The sequence below is a fragment of the Saimiri boliviensis genome, chromosome 7 (assembly GCF_048565385.1).
Source record: "Saimiri boliviensis isolate mSaiBol1 chromosome 7, mSaiBol1.pri, whole genome shotgun sequence".
NCBI classification, from domain to species: domain Eukaryota; kingdom Metazoa; phylum Chordata; class Mammalia; order Primates; family Cebidae; genus Saimiri; species Saimiri boliviensis.
The window spans coordinates 24312545-24333501 of record NC_133455.1 but is presented as its reverse complement, the minus strand read 5'-3'; the positions used below and the strand labels follow the sequence as shown (position 1 = coordinate 24333501).

At 46.2% G+C, this 20957-nt stretch overlaps 1 protein-coding gene across 1 annotated transcript in view; it reads right to left on the bottom strand.

The window, feature by feature from the left end:
- SVOP (SV2 related protein) overlaps positions 1-20957 on the bottom strand; it is a 104075-nt gene that overhangs the window by 9781 nt on the left and 73337 nt on the right. Inside the window, exons 10-13 of the mRNA XM_003932278.3 lie at positions 20799-20872; positions 17083-17159; positions 4714-4821; positions 958-1069 (exon numbers count right to left, since the gene is read on the bottom strand). Coding sequence (XP_003932327.1) covers positions 958-1069; positions 4714-4821; positions 17083-17159; positions 20799-20872 — 371 coding nt within the window. The remainder of the gene's footprint in view (positions 1-957; positions 1070-4713; positions 4822-17082; positions 17160-20798; positions 20873-20957) is intronic.

The window sequence follows — 20957 nt, the reverse complement described above, 5'->3', positions numbered from 1 at the left end:
TATGGCCTGGGGCCTCTCAGCGATCAAGAGAGGCATAAGCCTTTTCTGTATTTTGAGGCTCTTGGCGAATAGAAAAATGGAGAAATGCTAAAATTGGGTCAATTTGAAATATTTACATTGAACAAGTTAACAGTTTTAATATGCATATGAATTAAATAGCTACAGGTACGCTCTCATTGGGAGATGATGTCAAAAGTCTAAATTTGGCATCATGAAAGCAAAACTGGGGCCAAAGCTCCCCTCGCCCCGGACAACTCCCATCAGAGGCCCCCTCCCGGGGCCTGATCTTTTATTCAGTTGTGAGGCAGCCATGAGCCTCAGTCCTAGTGAGCACCTGCACCTTTACCTGTATCTGCACCTACCCCTGGGCCTGCACTGACACCGGCACTCCCACTTGTGCCCACACTTGGGCCAATATCTGCATCTGGGCCGACGCCTATACCTGTGCCCACACTTGGGCCTGTACCCACACCTGTGCCCATACTTGAATCAATACCCACACGTGGGCTTGTACCCATACCTGCACCCACACCTGGGCCTGCAGCTATACCTGTGCCCACACTGGGGCCTCCATCCACATCTGGGCCTGTACCCCGACTTGGGCCAACACCCACACCTGGGCCTGCACCTATACCTATGCTCATACCTGGGCCTAACCCACACCTGTGCCCACACTTGGGGCTATGCCCATACCTGCACCTAACCCACACCTGTGCCCACACTTGGGGCTATGCCCCTACCTGTGCCCACACTTGGGGCTATACCCACACCTGGGTCTAATCCACACCTGTGCCCACATTCGGGCTTATAAACACATCTGGGTCTGCACCCATGCCTGGGTCTACACAGACACCTGCACTCACACCTGTGCCTGTACCCACACCTACACCTACACTCACACCTGGAGCTGCACCTCCACCTGTGCCCATCCTCACAACTAGGTCTGCAGACACCCACCTTCCAACACAGATAAACAGCAGGAGGCTGCAGAAGGAGAAGATGGCGAAGCACAGGGCCATGGTCTTCTTGCGCCCCAGGCGGTCAATAATCCACAGAGTCACAAGGACACCTGGAAGGGGAGCGGGGAGGGGTAGGCAGCTCCCGATGTGGTTCCCAATGCCCCCCACCCTGGTGGCACAGCCTGTATCATCCCCTCCCCTGGAGGGTGGACAAGACCTAGTGACTCACTTCTAATGACTAGAAGACAGCAAAAGTGATGGGGTGTCACTTCTGAGGTCAGGTGATAAAAGACTGTGACTTCCATCTTGGTGTTCTCTCTCCCTGGCTCTTCTCATGTATTTGCTTTGATGGAGAAGACCACCTGGCAAAGAACTGAAGGTAGCCTCTGGCCAACAGCCAGCAAGGAACTGAGGCCCTCAGCGCAAAAACCATCAAGGAATGGAATCTTGCCAGCAACCACGTGAGTAAGCATGGGAGTGGATCCTGCCCCAGCTGAGCTTTCAGATGAGACTGCAGACCCTGGGCCAATGCCTTGATTGCAGCCACATGAAACATGCTGAAGTAGAACACCCAGAGAAGCCACAGCAAGTGTGAGATCATAAGTGTGCATTGTTTTAAGTCACTACATTTTCTTTTTTCTTTTTTTTTTTGAGACAGAGTCTTGCTTTGTCACCCAGGCTGGAATGCAATGGTGTGGTCTTGGCTCACTGCAAATTCTGTCTCCTGAGTTCAAGCAATTCTCCTGCCTCAGACTCCTGAGTAGTTGGGATTATAGGTACCTGCCACCGTTCCTGGCTAATTTTTGTATTTTCAGTAGAGATGGGGTTTCATCATCTTGGCTAGGCTGATCTTTAAATTCTGACCTTGTGATCCACTTACCTCAGCCTCCCAAAGTACTGGGATTACAGGTGTGAGCCACTGAGCCCGGCCCTAAGCCACTACATTTGCAAGAGGATTTGTTACCTGGCGATAGATAACTAATCCAGGCACCCACAGGAGCCTGCATGGTGGCATTCACTGAATCCAGGCAGCAGAACACCCAGGTTCTAATGCCTCGTTTTGCCTCTAACTTGCCATGTGGCCTTGGGCTAGTCCCTTTCCTCCTCTGAGCCTCAATTTCTTCATCTATAAAATGGGCCTAAAAAATAACACCCTACCTCAGTAGAGGCAGTATTGCATAGTACTTATTAGTAATAATAATTTAATTTGAGCTAAGCATTTTTACATCTATATCTAATTTTTTTTGAGATGGAGTCTCGTACCGTCACCCTGGCTGGGGTCAGTGGTGCAACATTGGCTTATTGCAATCTCTGCCTCCTGGGTTCAAGTGGTTCTCATGCCTCAGTCTCCTGAGTACCTGGGACTACAGGTGCATGCCATTACGCCCAGCTAATTTTTGTATTTTTAGTAGAGACAGGATTTTGCCATGTTGGCCAGGCTAGTCTCAAACTCCTGACCTCAGGTGATCTGCCTGCCTTGGCCTCCCAAAGCACTGGGATTACAGGCATGAGCCACCATGCCCAGCCCCATTTTTACATCCATAATCTTGTTTAATCATCAAAACGATCCTCTAAAATAAATGCTATTAATTTATTGAATACATTTTCCCACAGTTATTCAGTTAATGAGCACCTACTGTGTGTCAGGAACTATTCTAGGAGGTTGGGACACATCAATGAACAATAAAACAATACACATAATAAATAAAGAAGAATCTGAGTTTCAGAGAGGTAAAATCACAGAAATTGTAAGTGCTTCCTGCTACAGAAATGTCACGTAACGTGACTTCCTTTCCTTTCCTTTTTTTTTTTTTTTTTTTTTTTTTTATTCCCAGAGAGCAATTTATTAGGCAGAGAGAGAGAAAGAAAAGTAGAGAGAGCTCCCACACTGTTGCGGGAGGGGATCCCAGAGAGGGAAGTCCCATGACTTTCTTTTTTTTTTTGAGACGGAGTTTCACTTTTGTTACCCAGGCTGGAGTGCAATGGCACGATCTCAGCTCACCGCAACCTCCGCCTCCTGGGTTCAGGCAATTCTCCTGCCTCAGCCTCCTGAGTAGCTGGGATTACAGGCACGTGCCACCATGCCCAGCTAATGTTTTGTATTTTTAGTAGAGACGGGGTTTCACCATGTTGACCAGGATGGTCTCGATCTCTTGACCTTGTGATCCACCCGCCTCGGCCTCCCAAAGTGCTGGGATTACAGGCTTGAGCCACCGTGCCTGGTCAGTCCCATGACTTTCTTAAAGTCACAGAAATGGAGATTGGAAATGCTGAGTTTAACTTCTGAGCCTTCGTTCTTTCCTACTGAGCTATGTGGGGAAATGGTTTTAGAGGAAAGATAGGCAGTGCAGTATCGGACTGAAGACTCTGGATTCTAGGGTGAGAGCACAGCTCTTAGCCCTGCCTGCTGTGAGGTACTCAGTATCGTAGTTGGGTTTTCCCAGAAGCAAACCCTGGGACAAGGATATAAGTACAAGGCATCAACTTGGGAGGTAATCCAAGGAAGGACCAGCAGGAGAGCGGGGAGGTAAATTTGGGAAAGGAAAGCAACTGTCAAAAGGTGGGTATCGAGCAAGTCACCACTGTGGGCTTGAATTCCACTGGGGGACTCAAAAGCCAGCATAGAGCATGTGCTTTGGAGTCTTCCTGCTGATGGGCAAGGACACTGGGGTATTTGTCCACCAAATCCCACAGTTATTGTTTAAAGGCTGCTCCCAGGTGCTAACTCCCTGGCATGTCCTTCTACTTTGCTTGCTTTTAGGTACAGAGACTTCTCATTCCTTCTGAGATAGTCTTCAGGCCCAGAATCCTGGCAGTTGTATGTTGTGGGAACAGTTTCTGCTACACTGGGCAAATTATGTCACCACTCTGAGCCTCAGTTTCTTCAGTTGTAAAATGGGAATAACCATATGACTTCACAAGATTAAATGAGATCGTATCTGTAAGACATTTAACACAGTCCTTGGCATACAATAGGCACTCAATAAGTACTAGATATTATTGTAGTTGTAATAATGATTCCTCTTAAAGTAAAAAAGAGAGATCATCTTTGCATCATGTGCAAGTTTGGATTTTTGACACTCTACTGTTCCTTTCCAGTGTGCCTGGTGTTGGAGGATGATTCTCCATGGGTCTCTCATATTACTACACATCTTATGAGCAGAGGAACCAGCTGCCCTTTGGGTCCAGGCTACCATGTCAGAGTAGTTTGTATAGCAAACAGCATTGGAAGATAGAGATACTGTTTTCCTCTGGAGCAAAGGGCAGGTTCGCTTATTGTCCAGTGTAATACAGATGATGTCTCCCTTGAGGAGGTTTCTAGCAGACTATTATAAAAATCATATTTGGGCTCCCTAAGTTTGGGGTTCCCCAGCTGCATTGCAAATCCATTGCATGTGTAGCCTCCACCTGGGTCCTTCCTCATCATCCCTGTGGGACTTGGGGGCAAGGGAAACAGTCACCAAGGTACTACTCAAGCTGCTTGCTATAATACTCTTTTGTCTCTGACCCAGGAGTCTCATGTCTTCTGCCAGCATGCATGAAATTGGGCAGCTTAATTTCACAGCCTTTAAGTAGGGTAAAATCTCAGCCTCTTCACAGTTCTTGACAACTTATAGGTAAGGATTAAAAACAAACTCCCTGGCTGACTAGAAATGGGATTTGCTTCCAGGTGGGGCTGAGAGAGCCACCAGCTGAACAATTGCCATATTCTCAGGTTTGCCTGCCCCAGGTTCACCTTGCATAGGTCCCTTACCTGGGAACTCAGAGAGGGTGGTCCACAGCAAGTCCATGTAATCCTCCTCGCTCAGGTACTCACAGGCCAGGCTGCATTTTGCCTCTACTGCCTTCTTCCGACTGGAGACTAGGGTTGGGAGAGAGAAGGAGAGGGAGACTCATATAGAGAGTCTCAAATCACACCTTCCTGCTCCCCATACCTCCTTCTCTGGGATGATTCCATTTAGATGCCATAGGAAGAGCCCAGGCTCAGAGACAGACAGACTCAGGTTTGAATATCAAGCAGTAGTAGTCTAGCTTCATCTCTCTAAGTGTGAATTTCCTCATAAAACTGGAGCAAATAAAAGCACCACACAAGTGGATTGAGAGAATGAAAGTGGGCTGTGGGTACGAATGTGCTTAGCCCAGAATTAGCACATAGCAGGCACTTTAGTGGCAGACAGACTTTAGGGTGGCCCCCCATTCCCACTTCCTGGTAGTCACATTCTTGAGTGTGTGGGTGGGGCCTGTGACTTGCTTCTAGCCAATAGAGTACAGCAAAGGTGACAGGATGTATGTGATTGCATTACATAGGACTGAAATGCCCATCGGGCAGGACTGTCTCTTTTTTTTTTTTTTTTGAGACGGAGTTTCGCTCTTGTTACCCAGGCTGGAGTGCAATGGCGCGATCTTGGCTCACCGCAACCTCCGCCTCCTGGGTTCAGGCAATTCTCCTGCCTCAGCCTCCTGAGTAGCTGGGATTACAGGCACGCATCACCATGCCCAGCTAATTTTTTTGTATTTTTAGTAGAGACGGGGTTTCACCTTGTTGACCAAGATGGTCTCGATCTCTTGACCTTGTGATCCACCCGCCTCGGCCTCCCAAAGTGCTGGGATTACAGGCTTGAGCCACCACGCCCGGCCAGGACTATCTCTTACGCTCTCCCTTGATGACTGTGAAGGAGCAAGTAGCCATGTGGGTGGCCTATGCAGTGGCAAGTAGCTGAGAGCAGCCTCTAGTTGCTGAGGGCAGCCTCAGCTGACAGCCAGCAAGAATCTGAACTTCTTAGTCCTACAACCACAAGGAATTGAATGCTACCAACAACCCAGATAGGTGGGGTGGCGGGTCCTTCCACAGCTGAGCTTCCAGATGAGAACGCAGCCTTTCAGTCCTGGCTGATGCCTTGATTGCAGCCTGGCAAAGGACCCTGCTAAGTTGTGTCTGGACTCTTGACCTACAGAAGCTATGAGATGGTAAGTGTGTGCTGTCTCAGGCCACTAAGAAACAACACACATTTATCATCTCATAGTTTCTGCAGGTCAGGAGTTTGTGGTAATGCTGTTATGCAGCAATAGATAACTAATACATGTTTATCACCTGTTCCTGTCCCTCACCACCTCCTCCTAACTTTTTTATTTAAAGTGAATTGGGCCGGGCGCTGTGGCTCATGCCTGTAATCCCAGCATTTTTGGAGGCCGAGGCAGGTGGATCACGAGGTCAAGAGATCGAGACCATCCTGATCAACATGGTGAAACCCCGCCTCTACTAAAAATACAAAAAATTAGCTGGACATGGTGGCACATGCCTGTAATCCCAGCTACTCAGGAGGCTGAGGCAGGAGAATTGCCTGAACCCAGGAGGCGGAGGTTGCAGTGAGCTGAGATCGTGCCATTGCACTCCAGCCTGGGTAACAAGAGCAAAACCCCGTCTCAAAAAAAAAAAAAAAATGTGAATTGGAGTGGAACCCAGTGAGTGGCCAAAAGGTCATAGAAACAAGATTTAATCCCTGGACCAGGCAGAGTTAATAAAGAAGGATGAATGCTACATTGCTCCCTTCCTGACCTGCTTTACTCTCAAACTATGGGACTAGCCTCTTAAAGATAAAGGTGCAGTAGTCTGAAATGTGTCTCTCCAAAATTAATGTTGAAACCTAACCTTCACTGTGTTGGTATTAAGAGGTGGGACTTTGGGGACATGATTAAGTCATAAAGGCTCTTCCATCATGAATGGGATTAGTGTCTTCATTAAAGAGGTCAAGGGAGCTCCCCAGCCCCTCTGCCACTTGAGGACACAGTGTTTGCCCCTTTTTATCATGTAAGGATACCACAAGAAGATGCTGTCTATAAAGCAGAGAGCTCCCACCAGACACTGAATCCACTGGTGCCTTGATCTTGGACTTCCCAGCCCCCAGGACTGACAGAAATAAATTTCTGTTGTTTCTAAGTTACCCAGTCTAAGGTATTTTGTTACAGCAGTCCAAATGGACTCACACGACCTATCTGAAGCAGCCACTTAACAGGTAAGGCTCAGAGAGGGTGAGTGTCCCCGAAGTTGGTCCACTTACACCTTCCCTATCTCAGTTGTGGCATCTCCACCCTTCCCGTTGCTCAGGCAGAAAGCCCCAGAGGCTTCCATGACTCTTCTCTTTTATTGTATCCTATGGTCAACCCATCAGCAAATCCTATTTGTTCAGCCTTCACAGTATATTAGACTAGGATTGGCCAGATTTCACCACTGCTGAGACAGAGCAGGAGCCCCATCTCAGGAGTCTTCTGCCCACCCGCCGAAACATGGAAATAGAGGAAAATCTTGAATCCCTTCAAGGGAAATTCCAGGCACCTAGCTAGCCTTGAGAAGTAACTGAAGAACTTAATAAATAGGAAAGTAATAATACCTTAAAATAATAGCCACCCAAAGAGGTTAGAGCCACGAGATGTTTGGTTCCTTACAGAAACCAAAGATGACATCTTAACATATGTCCCTGAGTCGGTTTCAGAAACCCAGAACTCCACCAGATGGAAAATGCTGACCACCATTGAGGAGACCTCAGATAAAGGAGAACTGAGGACCCAACTCTGACCACTGCCCTTTATTATAAATCTTTTCCTGAGGGGCCTAGAGAGAGTCATGCCCACATTCCATTCTGCTGACCTCAAGTTCTTGAAAAAGCCTCATGTTCTTAACCAAAGAATCTCTAAAGCCACCTGTAAGGCCCCTTCCTCTTCAAGATATCCCAATTTTGGGGGCCAAACCAATGTACAGCTTCCACGGATTGACCTGTGACTGCCTGTAACTTCTGCTTTCCTGAAATGTACCCTGCCTGTAAAAACCCTTGCTTGAAAGTCACCCAGGAGGTCAGATGTTCAGCATGAGCTGCCTGATCCTCCTTGCTTGGTACCCTGCAAATAAACACTCTCCTTTCTCCCACTGCAAACTTCAGTGCAGATGTTTGACTTTACTGTGCTGGGTGAGGGTGAGCAGTAATACTGCTGCCGCTTTTCCCACTGACCTCCCCACCAGCCACGGTCTCTTTCTAACACTTCAGTCAAAGGGATCCTTTTAAACCTAAGTCAACTCCTCTGCTTAAAACTCTGCAATGACCTCCCATGATACACATGTAAAAGCCAAAGTCCTTCAAAAATCTTCAAGACCCTTTATTACCTGGCACTCAACACATCCTTGATCCCACCTTCTACTTCTTCCTCTGTTGCCCCACTAACTCTACTCCAGCACACTGGTCTTCTTGCTGTTCCTCAGGCAAGTAAAGCATGTGCCTGCCTCAGGACCTTTGCACTGGCTGCTCTCTCTTCCTAGATTGCCCTTTATCCCTCCCCATGATCAATTTCCTCACTTCCTTCAAGTCTTTCTTTGAATTTCACATTCTCATTGAGGCTAAGCTGATCACCCTATTGAAAACTTCACTCGAACTACTGCCCCTTTCTCTGCCCTACATTCCTATTTTTTTTTTTTAATTTGAGAAAGCGTTTCACTTTGTCACCCAGGCTGGAGTGCAGTGGCACAATTACTGCTCACTGAATTCTTGAACTCCTGGCCTCAAGCAACCCTCCCACCTTGGCCTCCTAAAAAGCTGGGACCACAGGCACACACCACCAGGCCCAGCTAATTATTGTATTTTTTGTAGAGATGGGGATTTGGCACATTGCCCAGGTCGGTCTTGAACTGGTGGCCTCAAGCTATCCTCCCTCCTCTGCCTCCCAATTGCTGGTATTACAGGTGTGAACCACCACACCTGGGCTTGTTTCCATCTTTATGTTCATGAGTGCTCAACTTTTTTTTTTTTTTTTTTTGAGACAGAGTTTCACTCTTGTTGCCCAGGTTGGAGTGCAATGGTGTGATCTCAGCTCACCACAACCTCTGCCTTCCAGGTTCAAGTGATTCTCCTGCCTCAGCCTCCTGAGTAGCTAGGATTATAGGCATGTGCCACCATGCCCGGCTAATTTTTGTATTTTTTTAGTAGAAATGGAGTTTCTCCATGTTGGCCAGGCTGCTCTCAAACTCCTGACCTCAGGTGATAGGCCTGCCTCCGTCTCCCAAAGTGCTGGGATTACAGGCATGAGCCATTGCGCCTGGCCCTGGACTATATTTTCAAGGCTATTTGTTTAGCAAACAGCCTTGGAAGAAAGAGAATGTCTCCCCTTGGTACAAAGAGTAGTTTAATTATGGCTTTTGAAGGTATAATATCTCTCTCCAGAGCGAAGGACAGGAATGCTTACTGTGCAGTATAAAAGATCGGGGTTCCTTAAGCTCAGGGTTCTTCTCCTGTTACATAAATCAGTCCTTTTGTAGGTATTGCCCGCCCCTCTTCCTGTTATCTTGGGGGATTTGGGGCTTAAGGAACTGGTGTAGGAAAATGCTGATACTCTGGCTACTGCAATTGTTATGAGTAATATAGTCCTTTGTCTCCGACCCAGGAGTGTTGTGTCTTCAGCTAGCACCTGTGGGAACTGTGAAAGGCTAACTTGTCAGCTTGCAATAAGGTCAAACTCAGACTTTCAGTAATTCTTTTTTTTTTTTTTTTTTTTGAGACTGAGTTTCGCTCTTGTTACCCAGGCTGGAGTGCAATGGCGCGATCTCGGTTCACCGAAACCTCCGCCTCCTGGGTTCAGGCAATTCTCCTGCCTCAGCCTCCTGAGTAGCTGGAATTACACGCACGTGCCACCATGCCCAGCTGATTTTGTTGTATTTTTAGTAGAGACGGTGTTTCACAATGTTGACCAGGATGGTCTCGATACCTTGACCTCGTGATCCACCCGCCTCGGCCTCCCAAAGTGCTGGGATTACAGGCTTGAGCCACAGCGCCCGGCAGTAATTCTTAATTGATTCATTTATTAATGAATGAGTTAACTGAAATCTTAGTCATGTATTCATTTTATATTTGTATGAGAGGCATGATTTTACCTTTTGTTTAAAATTTTTCCTTTAACTCATCTATTACCTTGTAATATACTATATAATTTCTCATGCTATTGTCACCCCTTCTCCCCAAATATAAGCCCACAGGGGAGAAATATTTGTATTTTGTTATTAGAATTCACTGATGTATTCTAAAGACTCTCTCTTTTCTTTTTTTGAGAGAGGCTCTCACTCTGTTGCCAGGCTGGTGTGCAGTGGCACAATCCTGACTCACTGACTGCAACACTCCACCCTCCAGGCTCAAGTGATCTTTCCACTTCAGCCTCCTGAGTAGCTGGGACCATAGGTGCACATCACCACATCAGGCTACTTTTACATATATTTATAGAGACGGGGGTCTCACCATGTTGCCCAGGTTGGTCTTGAGCCTCTGAGCTCAAGTGATCCACCCACCTCAGCCTCCCAAAGTGCTAGGATTAAAAGTGTGAGCCGCCATGTTCAGCTGACAAAAACTCTCTCTCTCTCTCTCTTTTTTTTTTTTGAGAGAGACTGTCACACCGTCACCCACGTTGGAGAGCAGTGGTATGATCTTGGCTCACTGCAACCTCCGCCTCATGGATTCAGGCAATTCTCCTGCCTCAGCCTCCTGAGTAGCTGGGATTACAGGTACATGTCACCATGCCTGGCTAATTTTTGCATTTTAGTAGAGGTGGGGTTTCACTATTTTGGCCAGGCTGGTCTTGAACATCTGACCTCAAGTGGTCCGCCTGCCTTGGCCTCCCAAAGTGCTGGGATTATAGGCGTGAGCCACCACACATAGCCAAAACCCCCGTTTGATTAAACTTTTGTCACACTCTCTGAGTCTTCTTTAAAATTCATCCTCACCCTTGGGCTCTATCTAGTTTTGACAAGATACTGCTGAATGAGTGTAGTGAAAATGCATGGCTTTGATATTTTTGATCCAATTCTTCATGCTCCACGTTTGCTATCACCCTGGCCTGTGATGGGGTTCAGGACACACCAGTCCCCAAATACTGCACCTTGGCATATTGAATATTTTACGCCAAAAGAATTGGAGGAACAGCATGTGGAGAAGGTGCCTCTGACTTTCCTTTGCCCCTCATCCCTGAAGCTGGTCATAAACCCAGGAAGGATTCTCTGACTTTGTTTTATTATTATTATTATTATTATTATTTTGAGGCAGAGTCTCACTCTGTCACCCAGGCTGGAGTGCAGTGGTACACTATCATCTCACTGCAACCTCTGCTTCCTGGGCTTAGCGGTCCTCCCACCTCAGCCTCCTAAGTGGCTGAGACCACAGATGCGTGCCACCAAACCCTGCTAAGTTTCTGTAGTTTTGATAGAGACAGAGTTTCATCATGTTCCCCAGGCTGGTCTCAAACTCCTGAGCTCAAGAATCTGCCCGCCTCAGCCTCCCAAAGTTCTGGAATTACAGGCATGAGCCACTATGACCAGCAATTTTATGACCAATTTGAAGCAGATCATAAAGCCCTCAGGTGAGAGGTGCCCTGCCTATACCCTGAGAAGAACATACTTATCTCCAAAGACACAGAGATAGAGAAGAATCTGAACAAGGCTTGCTGACTTCCCCCCACTAGCTCACACACTCTTTGTCCTATCATATTTCTCTATGACTCTCCATTGTTCATCAAATCCAGCACAAAAATACTCAGGCTTAACCAATGCTTCAGGTCTTCATTTCCTTATGAAAGCTCCTGTGTCTTATTTACACCAAACTTAGATTAAATAAGTTCATATGCTTTTGTCTTCTTAATCTGTCTTTTGTCATAGGGGACTCAGTCATAAAAACAGCATAAGTAGAAGGAAAGATATGCTTCCTCCCCTATACTTGCCTTCAGCAACAATCTTTTTATTTATCTATTTATTATTTATATTTTTATAGACAGGGCCTTGCTCTGTTGCCCAGGCTGGAATGCAGTGGTGTGATCAGAGCTCACTGCAGCATTGACTTCCCGGACCCAGGTGATCCTCCTGCCTCAGCCTCCTGAGCAGCTAGGACCACAGGCATGCTAATTTTTTCTACATTTTGTAGAAATGGGGTCTCACTATGTTGCTCAGGCTGGTCTTGAGCCTCTGAATATAAGCAATCCATCCACTTTTGCCTCCCAAAATGCTGGGATTACAGGTGTGAGCCTGGCCCAGCAATAATTTTATCAAGTCAGTTTAACCAGAAATCATCTTATCCTTGGCATTTCCTCTTAGCAATTTTCCATCCGCTGACTCCCCCACCCTGCTCCCTGGCTGTAAATCCCCACTTTGAATACTTGTGCATATAGAAAGGAACCCAGTTCTATACTGAGGTTTCTCTTTTCCTATTGCAATTGCTACTAAATGAAATTTTCCTTCACTGCTTTTACTTCTGTCCAGCTCTGGCTTTCCTGGACACCGATACATAGACCAGTACCTGGCATGTAGAAAATACATATTAAATAAATGACTTGCCCGAAGTCACACAGGTACTTGGTGCTGGAACCCAGGTCTCCTAATTTCCAGCGGTGGGCTTGTTCTATAGTTTTACTTTCCCACCCAGGTATAAGACAGAGCTTTTCAACAGGGGTTGATAAACTCTGGCCAAATCTGGTCCCTTGCCTGTTTTTGCCTGACCTATGTGCTAAAAATATTTTTTTTTCAGATGATTTTTAGAAATTAAAAGAAGAAGTCATGAGGCATAAAAACGATACAAAATTCAAATTTGCATTAATAAATAAGGTTGTATTGAAACACAAGCAACGCTCATTCATTTATATTGTTAAAAGGAAAACCTTGGACAAATTCAATGTAACAGAGTTTAATTGAACAAGACTACAGTGTAAATCAGGCAGCCCATAAGCCAGAATAAGTTCAGACAGACTGGTGCTGCAAGTGATCAAGGATTTACGGACAGAAGCAGGAAAGTGACAGAACACGGAAGCGAGGTATAGAAACAGCCGGACAGGTTACAGCTCAGTGTTTGCCTTATTTGAATAGGATTTGAACAGTTGACTGTTTATCTTTTTTTTGTTTTTTGAGACAGAGTCTTACTCTGTTGCCCAGACTGGCAACAGAGCTACATGCCAGGTAGTGGCGCCATCTCGGCTCACTGCAGCCTCTGCCTCCCCCGGTTCAACCAATCTTCCTGGCTTAGCCTCCTGAGTAGCTGGGACTACAGGCATGAGCCACCACACCTGGCTAATTTTTCTATTTTTAGTAGAGACGGGGTTTCGCCATGTTGGTCAGGCTGGTCTTGAACTCCTGACCTCAAGTGATCCTCCCACCTTGTCTCCCAAAGTGCTGGAATTACAGGTGTGAGCCACCATGCCCGGCCAGTTGACTGCTTTTGAGTGGCTGAAATCAGTGACTGGCGCAAGAGTAGGTTACGGTCTGTTCACACATCCAGTTAGATTTCAGTTCACTATGTATGAAGAAAACTTTAGGCTGAACTTAAAATATGTAAGGAGGCAACTTTAGGCTGGACCTAATTTAACAACATACCATCCACCATTGTCCTGCTACAAACAACTGGCCTACAAAGCCTAAAATATGTACTACCTGATCTTTTACAGAAAAAGGTTGCTAACCCCTGTTTTACCACATTCCCCAGTATACTTATTAGTTTAAGCTTAGGATGCTTAGCTTAAGCATTCTGCTCTTAGGAGATGCAGTCTATGCTCAGTCAATACCAAACCCTGTGACTGACTCTACAATAGATTTCCATCAGCAGAACATTGAACACAGACTCCCCCACATCCCTGCAGTGAGATGGGACTCCACTACCTCATTCAATCCTTATACCAATAAACAAAACTGTTAACTATGATTATAGAGCCTTAATATGAAAAAGATAATTGGGCGAACCCCGAACACAAGCAGGAACTTGATTCTTTTATCCTCCAACTCTGAGTTCAATGCTGAGAATTTACTTGTATCTTAAAAGTCAGAATGGCTTAAAAGCACAGGCATAAAAAAGCACAGAGACTTTCCTTTGCATTAGCTTTTCTTTTGTCCCGTGGTTCCCACCTCCAGCTGCACAAGAGAATCATCTGGGGAGCTTTTAAAACTTGCTAATGCTTGGGTTTCACCTGCCCTCACAAGTCCTGATTAAATGGGTCTGGGCATTGTTTAAAAGCTTCCCGGGTGATTCTGTTATGTAGCCATGGTGGAGAGCCAACTTGGTCCTCAGACTTAATGTGCACATGAGAATTACTGCACAGGATCATATCCATAAAGCTCTGAGTACTATGCTTTGTGAGGGCTCTTTAGGGGATTTGTGATGATCATTTTATTTATTTATTTATTTATTTTGAGATGGAGACTTGCTCTGTCACTCAGGCTGTGTGCAGTGGCATGATCTCGGCTCACTGCAACCTCCACCTTCTGGGTTCAAGTGATCCTCCGGCCTCAGCTTCGAGTAACTGGGACTATAGGCGTCTGCCACCACACCCAGCTAATTTTTGTATTTTTAGTAGAGAGAGGGTTTCACCATGTTGACCTGCATGGTCTCAATCTCTTGACCTCGTGATCCGTCCACCTCTGTCTCCCAAAGTGCTGGGATTACAGGTGTGAGTCACCGCACCCAGCCTATTTTTATTTTTTTACAGAGTCTTACTCTGTCGCCCAGGCTGGATTGCTGAGGTGTAATCATGGCTCACTGCAGCTTGGAACTCCTGGGCTTAGGAAATCCTTCTGCCTCAGCCTCCCAACTAGTAGCTAGGACTACAGGCACACACTGCCATGCCCAGATAATTTTTTAAATTTTTTGTAGAGACAGGGTCTTGCCATGTTGTCCAGGCTGTTCTTGAACTTCTGGTCTCAAGTGATCCTCTTGCCTCTGCCTCCCAAAGTGCTGGGAGTCTCACTCCATAATTTTAACCTATATTGAATATTCACCTTAAAAAGCTCTTAGACATGGGAGGTCAGGCTGCAGTGAGCTATGATCACACCACTGTTCTCTAGCCTGGGTAACAGAGCAAAAACCTGTCTCAGAAAAAAAAAAAAAAAAAAAAAGAAATGATATTAGAAAAAATTAACTGAGAGGCCTATAGTCAGACGGCTCCAGTGTTGTGGGGTCCTAGGTGAGCCAACTGAAATCAGCTCAGAGTAACTTCACTGCAAACCAAAAATGAAATCCTAAGCTCCCAGTCTACTGAACAGATCCCTTCTTGGCCAAGGGGACCCCAGAGAAACCTGAAAAACTGAACTCTGGCCATCATGGGAAGGGGACTCAGACACACCTCCTTCTTCTACCCCCTCCCTTTCGGAGTTTAGGCAACTGCCAGCAGTAACATTAAAACAAAGATCATAAGACCAACAAAACAGACTCTTCCAGGCAATCAGATACCAAACTCCAACTTGACTCTAGTAGAGCATCACTCGGCAGATAGCAGACCCTGAAGGAAATCAAAATATTTTACCCCCAAATATATTTCTTTTTCTTTTTCTTTTTCTTTTTTTTGCAATAGAATCTCATCCTGTCACCCAGGCTGGAGTGTAGTGGTACAATCTCTACTCACTGCAACCTCCACCTTCCAAGTTCAAGCGATTCTCCTGCCTCAGCCTCCCAAGCAGCTGGGATTGTAGGTATGCGTCACCATGCCCAGCTAATTATTGTATTTTTAGTGTAGATGGGGTTTTGTTATGTTGACCAGGCTTGTCTCAAACTCCTGGCCTCATGTGGTCCACCCGCCTTAGCCTCCTAAAGTGCTGGAATTAAACAGGCGTGAGCCACCTGGCCTGCAAACTTTCAGCCTCTTTTCTATGAATAAACAAATAAATAACTTTAACTAACATGGTGTTTCTTTTTTTTTTTTTTTTTTTTTTTTTGAGACAGAGTTTCGCTCGTTACCCAGACTGGAGTGCAATGGCGCGATCTCAGCTCACCGCAACCTCCACCTCCTGGGTTCAAGCAATTCTCCTGCCTCAGCCTCCTGAGTAGCTGGGATTACAGGCACACGCCACCATGTCCAGCTGATTTTTTTTTTTTTTTTTTTTTTTTTTTTTTTGAGGCGGAGTTTCGCTCTTGTTACCCAGGCTGGAGTGCAATGGCGCGATCTTGGCTCACCGCAACCTCCGCCTCCTGGGTTCAGGCAATTCTCCTGCCTCAGCCTCCTGAGTAGCTGGGATTACAGGCATGCGCCACCATGCCCAGCTAATTTTTTGTATTTTTAGTAGAGACGGGGTTTCACCATGTTGACCAGGATGGTCTCGATCTCTCAACCTCGTGATCCACCCGCCTCGGCCTCCCAAAGTGCTGGGATTATAGGCTTGAGCCACCGCGCCCGGCCTAACATGGTGTTTCTTTTTGCGCCTGTAGTCCCAACTACTTGGGGGGCTGAGGTGGGAGGATTTCTTGAGCCCAGGAGGTGGAGGCTGCAGTGAGCCATGATTGTGCCACTGCACTCCAGCGTGGGTGACAGAATGAGACCCTCTCTCAAAAAAAAAACAATAATAATAATAGGCCAGGCACTGTGGCTCACACCTGTAATCCCAGCACTTTGAAAACCAAGCCAGGCAGATCACCTGAGGTCAGGAGATTGAGGTCAGCCTGGCCAATGTGGTGAAACCCCGTCACTACTAAAAATACAAAAATTAGCCAGGTGTGGTAGCGCCACCTGTAATCCCACCTTCTTGGGAGGCTGAGGCAGGAAGATTGCTTGAACCCAGGAGGTGGAGGCTGCAGTGAGCTGAGATCCCACCACTGCACTCCAGCCTGGGTAACAGAGTGAGACTCCATCAAAAATAACAAATAAAATAATAAATTTTAAAAGGAAGAGTCACAGCAACCCATGCGAAGGGATCTTGTTTACCTGACTTGGCATGCCAAGAAAATCTGCTCTATTTTAATCCTATAAGGTAAGTCACTTTGAAACAACCCATCTGCTTTGTGTTCCCTGTTTCTGTTTTCTTCAGCTCTTTTCTACCGATTCATGAATCACTCTCTGCTCAGATACACTTTTCAAATTTGCGTCTGTTTTTCTTTAATGAGCCTTGGTTTATCTTTGAACAGTGCGAACTTCAGAGCCCAAACCCTGACGTAAGATACGGCCCCACTAAGGTTAGCTCCATCGCGACAAGACTGTCCAGGTTTCTACAGAGTGTCTTGGAAACCACAGAAGTAGTAAGTAGTACAAGGCCCAGTCCCTTAAGGGCAGAGCCTGGGGTGGGAGTGTGTGCATGGCTGTGTATGTACTGAGGGTATGGGAGTAGTTTGCTGGCAGAGACAACCAAGATACTCACTGCTGCAGACATCTCCTGCCTGGAAGAGTTCTGTGGTGAGTAGAACTAACCCGTAGTAAGAGAATGCGTTGGAAAACCTGCCAGGAGAAAGCAAGAAAGGTAAAGAAATGATCAGAGGAACGCAAGTCCCCTTTCCCTGCCCCACTGGGAAGGGCCAGTGTCCACAGCGGCAGGGACCAGTCTTTGGGCTGCACTGGGGTTTGGGGGCTTTACTAGGGACCTTGGGCAAGAAGATGGAAGGTAAAAAAGCATCATGATATGATCAAAGGGAAGTGCTCCTGTGTCCTTTGAAAGACCAAGAACTGTCAGAGGTGTTTCAACCAGAGCAACTCCATCTTGAATAGGGGCTGGGTACATGAAGACTGAGACCTACTGGGCCGCATTCCCAGAGGGTTAGGCATTCTGTCACAGGATAAGATAGGAGGTCAGCCAAGATACAGATCATAAAGACCTTGCTGATAAAGCAGGTTGCAGTAAAGAAGCCAGCTATAGGCTGGGCACAGTGGCTCCTGACTATAATCCCAGCACTTTGGGAGGCCAAAGTGGGTGGATCATCTGAGGTCAGGAGTTCGAGACCAGCCTGGCCAATATGGTGAAACCCTGTCTCTACTAAAAATACAAAAATTAGCCGGGTGTGGTGGTAGATGCCTATAATTCCATCTACCCGGGAGGCTGAGGCAAGAGACTTGCTTGGACCTGGAGGTAGAGGTTGCAGTGAGCTGAGATCTCGCCATTGCACTCTGACTTGGGCAACAAGAGTGAAACTCCATCTCAAACAAAACAAAACAAAACAAAAAGAAACAAGCTATAAACCCAGCAAAACCAAGATGGTGATGAGAGTGACCTCTGGTCGTCTTCACTGCTACACTTCCACCAGTGCCTTGACAGTTTACAAATGCGATGGCAATGCCAGGCATTCCCCATATGTTCTAAAAAGAGGACGCATGAATAATCCACCTCTTATTTAGCGTATCATCAAGAAATAACAATAAAAATGGGCAACCAGGAGCTCTCGGGGCTGCTCTGCCTATGGAGTAGCCACTCTTTTATTCCTTTACTTTCTTAATGAATTTGCTTTCACATTACTCTGTGGACTGGTCTTGAATTCCTTCTTGCACAAAATCCAAGAACCCTTTCTTGGGGTCTGAATCGGGACAGCTTTCTAGTAATAGAACTATACTATCCCAGAGACACAGTACCTCCAAGGCTGTCTACCCCACTGGCAACAGGGGAAAAATGGTTTTAGGGACCAACCTCCGGAAGAAAACAGTCCCATTAACATCTTTTAGAGCTTCTGGGTCAAGTATGTCAACTTAGACATGTGATTTTCAAATTTCAGAGCAGAATAACACTGTTTATTACTTCCTAGCTGATCCAGGAACTAGAATACTCAAGCTTGCAGGACCAGAACATTCTCATCCAGTAGAATAGTTATATGGAAACGCAGTCATAATCAAAAGCCAGTGATTGATTTCCTTAGGTTACAACGTGTGCAAGCAAATTTAGTGACTTCCAAAATGCACTAAAATGAGTCTCTAATTAATTGCTTCAGTATTCAAGGAGCGTTGGCCCAACCAAATTACATGTGCTCGAAGGTTGGTATTCTCAACACGGACCCCCCGGTTCTGTATATTACCAAAGCTGTTTCTCCTCTTTCCTGTAAGTGACCACCTTGGGGTCACTTCCCTGTTAATTAGCACCTCTGCTAAACAGTGAATGGAAAAATGAGAACTGGTTAAAAAAGAACACAATACCTTAAGCTAGGCCAATTTTGTTCACTGTTTTTTTTTTTTTTTTTTTTGAGACGGAGTTTCGCCCTTGTTACCCAGGCTGGAGTGCAATGGCGCGATCTCGGCTCACCGCAACCTCCGCCTCCTGGGGTCAGGCAATTCTCCTGCCTCAGCCTCCTGAGTAGCTGGGATTACAGGCACAAGCCACTATGCCCAGCTAATTTTTTGTATTTTTAGTAGAGACGGGGTTTCACCATGTTGACCAGGATGGTCTCGATCTCTTGACCTCGTGATCCACCCGCCTCGGCCTCCCAAAGTACTAGGATTACAGGCTTGAGCCACCGTGCCCGGCCTTTTGTTCACTGTTAATGCTGTGTACATGAATTGGTACAAACAGAGTTGAAAGATGACTGCAATTCCAATTAATTGTGGAGTTTAGGGTGATCACACTCTCCAAATGCCACCCCCAAGCCTGCACCTTCTGTCTCCAGCTCCCTTCCATGGCTGTTATTTAAGAAAAGGTCCAACAGGATCAGAACTGGAACTTAAAAGAATGCCCACGTTGACCAAATCAGTGGTTCCCAAAATATGTGCCACATGCCACCCCTGCGGTGCCCAAGGGGCAATATGGGCTCACGGAGGACACTGACATAGTATAAATAAATGAATAAATAAATACACACACACTTGCGTGCACGCACACGCACACACACACACACATATATTTTTGAGACAGAGTCTCACTCTGTCACTCAGGCTGGAGTGCAGTGGTGCAATCTTGGCTCACTGCAGCTTCCACCTCACAGGGTTCAAGAGGTTCTCACCACTACAGGTGCCCGCCACAGCGCCCAGCTAATTTTTATATTTTAGTAGAGGTGGGGTTATACCATGTTGGCCAGACTGGTCTCAAACTCCTGACCTCAGGTGATCCACCTGCCTCAGCCTCCCAAAGATTATAGGTGTAAGCCACCACACAAGGCCACATAGCAGAAATATTCAATCATATTATGAAAGACAAATTCCCTTTTAAGTTTACTTTCAATCCTTTTAAATTATATCCCAGTGTCACTTACATGCTACGGAGTCCTTAACACCTCCCCTCTCCCATTTCTTTTTTGTTTTTGTTTTGAAACAGGGTCTCATTCTGTTGCCTAGGCTGGAATACAGTGGCATGATCGCAGCTCACTGCAGCCTCGACTTCCTGGGCTCCAGTGATCCTCTCACCTGAGCCTCCTGAGTAGCTGGGACCACAGGTGCATGCCTCTACACCCGGGTAACTTAAACATTTTGTGTAGAGACAGGGTTTTACCATGTTGCCCAGGCTGTTCTCGAACTCCTGGCTTCAGGAGATCGTCCCACCTCAGCCTTGCCAAAGCGTTGGGATTATGGGCATGAGCCACCACGTCCAGCCAGCCTTTTTATCTCTTACATACAGAGGCTCATTGCCTCTGCAAACCATCCATTTGGTGACTTTTTCTGGTATTTCTCTTTAAGAGTGCTTTCTATCTATGACCTGCAATTAAAGTGATTTCCTTTAAAGTAGAGTTATAGGCCTGGTTCAGAGGCTTATACCTGTAATCCCAGAATTTAGGGAGGCTGAGGAGGGAGATTGCTTGAGTTCAGGAGTTCAAGGCTGCAGTAAGCTAGGATAGTGCCACTGCACTCCAGCCTGAGCAGTGGAGGGAGGCGACTCTGTCTCAAAAATAAAAAATAAAAAAAAATAACACAATAAAATAGAGTTATAAAGTTGCCTTTTAAAAGATGCTTGAGCAAAAGCAGTCAGTTAAAGAAAAAGATTAAGGACATAATAGTACACACAGATGATGACCTGGATATGGCAGAAATCAGGAGGATGATGTTCAAACTACTGAAATTTGCAAACGCTGCTGTAAATCAAAGTGTTCTTTGTGCATTGCATTAAAACAAAACCCAAAACAGGACACAGGGAGTGGAAGGGGGTCAAAGTGGTCAACAAACAGCTCTTACCATATAAACCACAGCAACAAAGTTGTCCATCTAAAATGGGGCGTGAAAAGGTCCCTCATTTTGCCTCGGTCTTCCTGTTTCAAAACAAAGACATGGTGTTTATTCTCTCCCCTACAAATGCATGGGAGACCTGCTGGTGGCCTGAGACTAGTGCACACA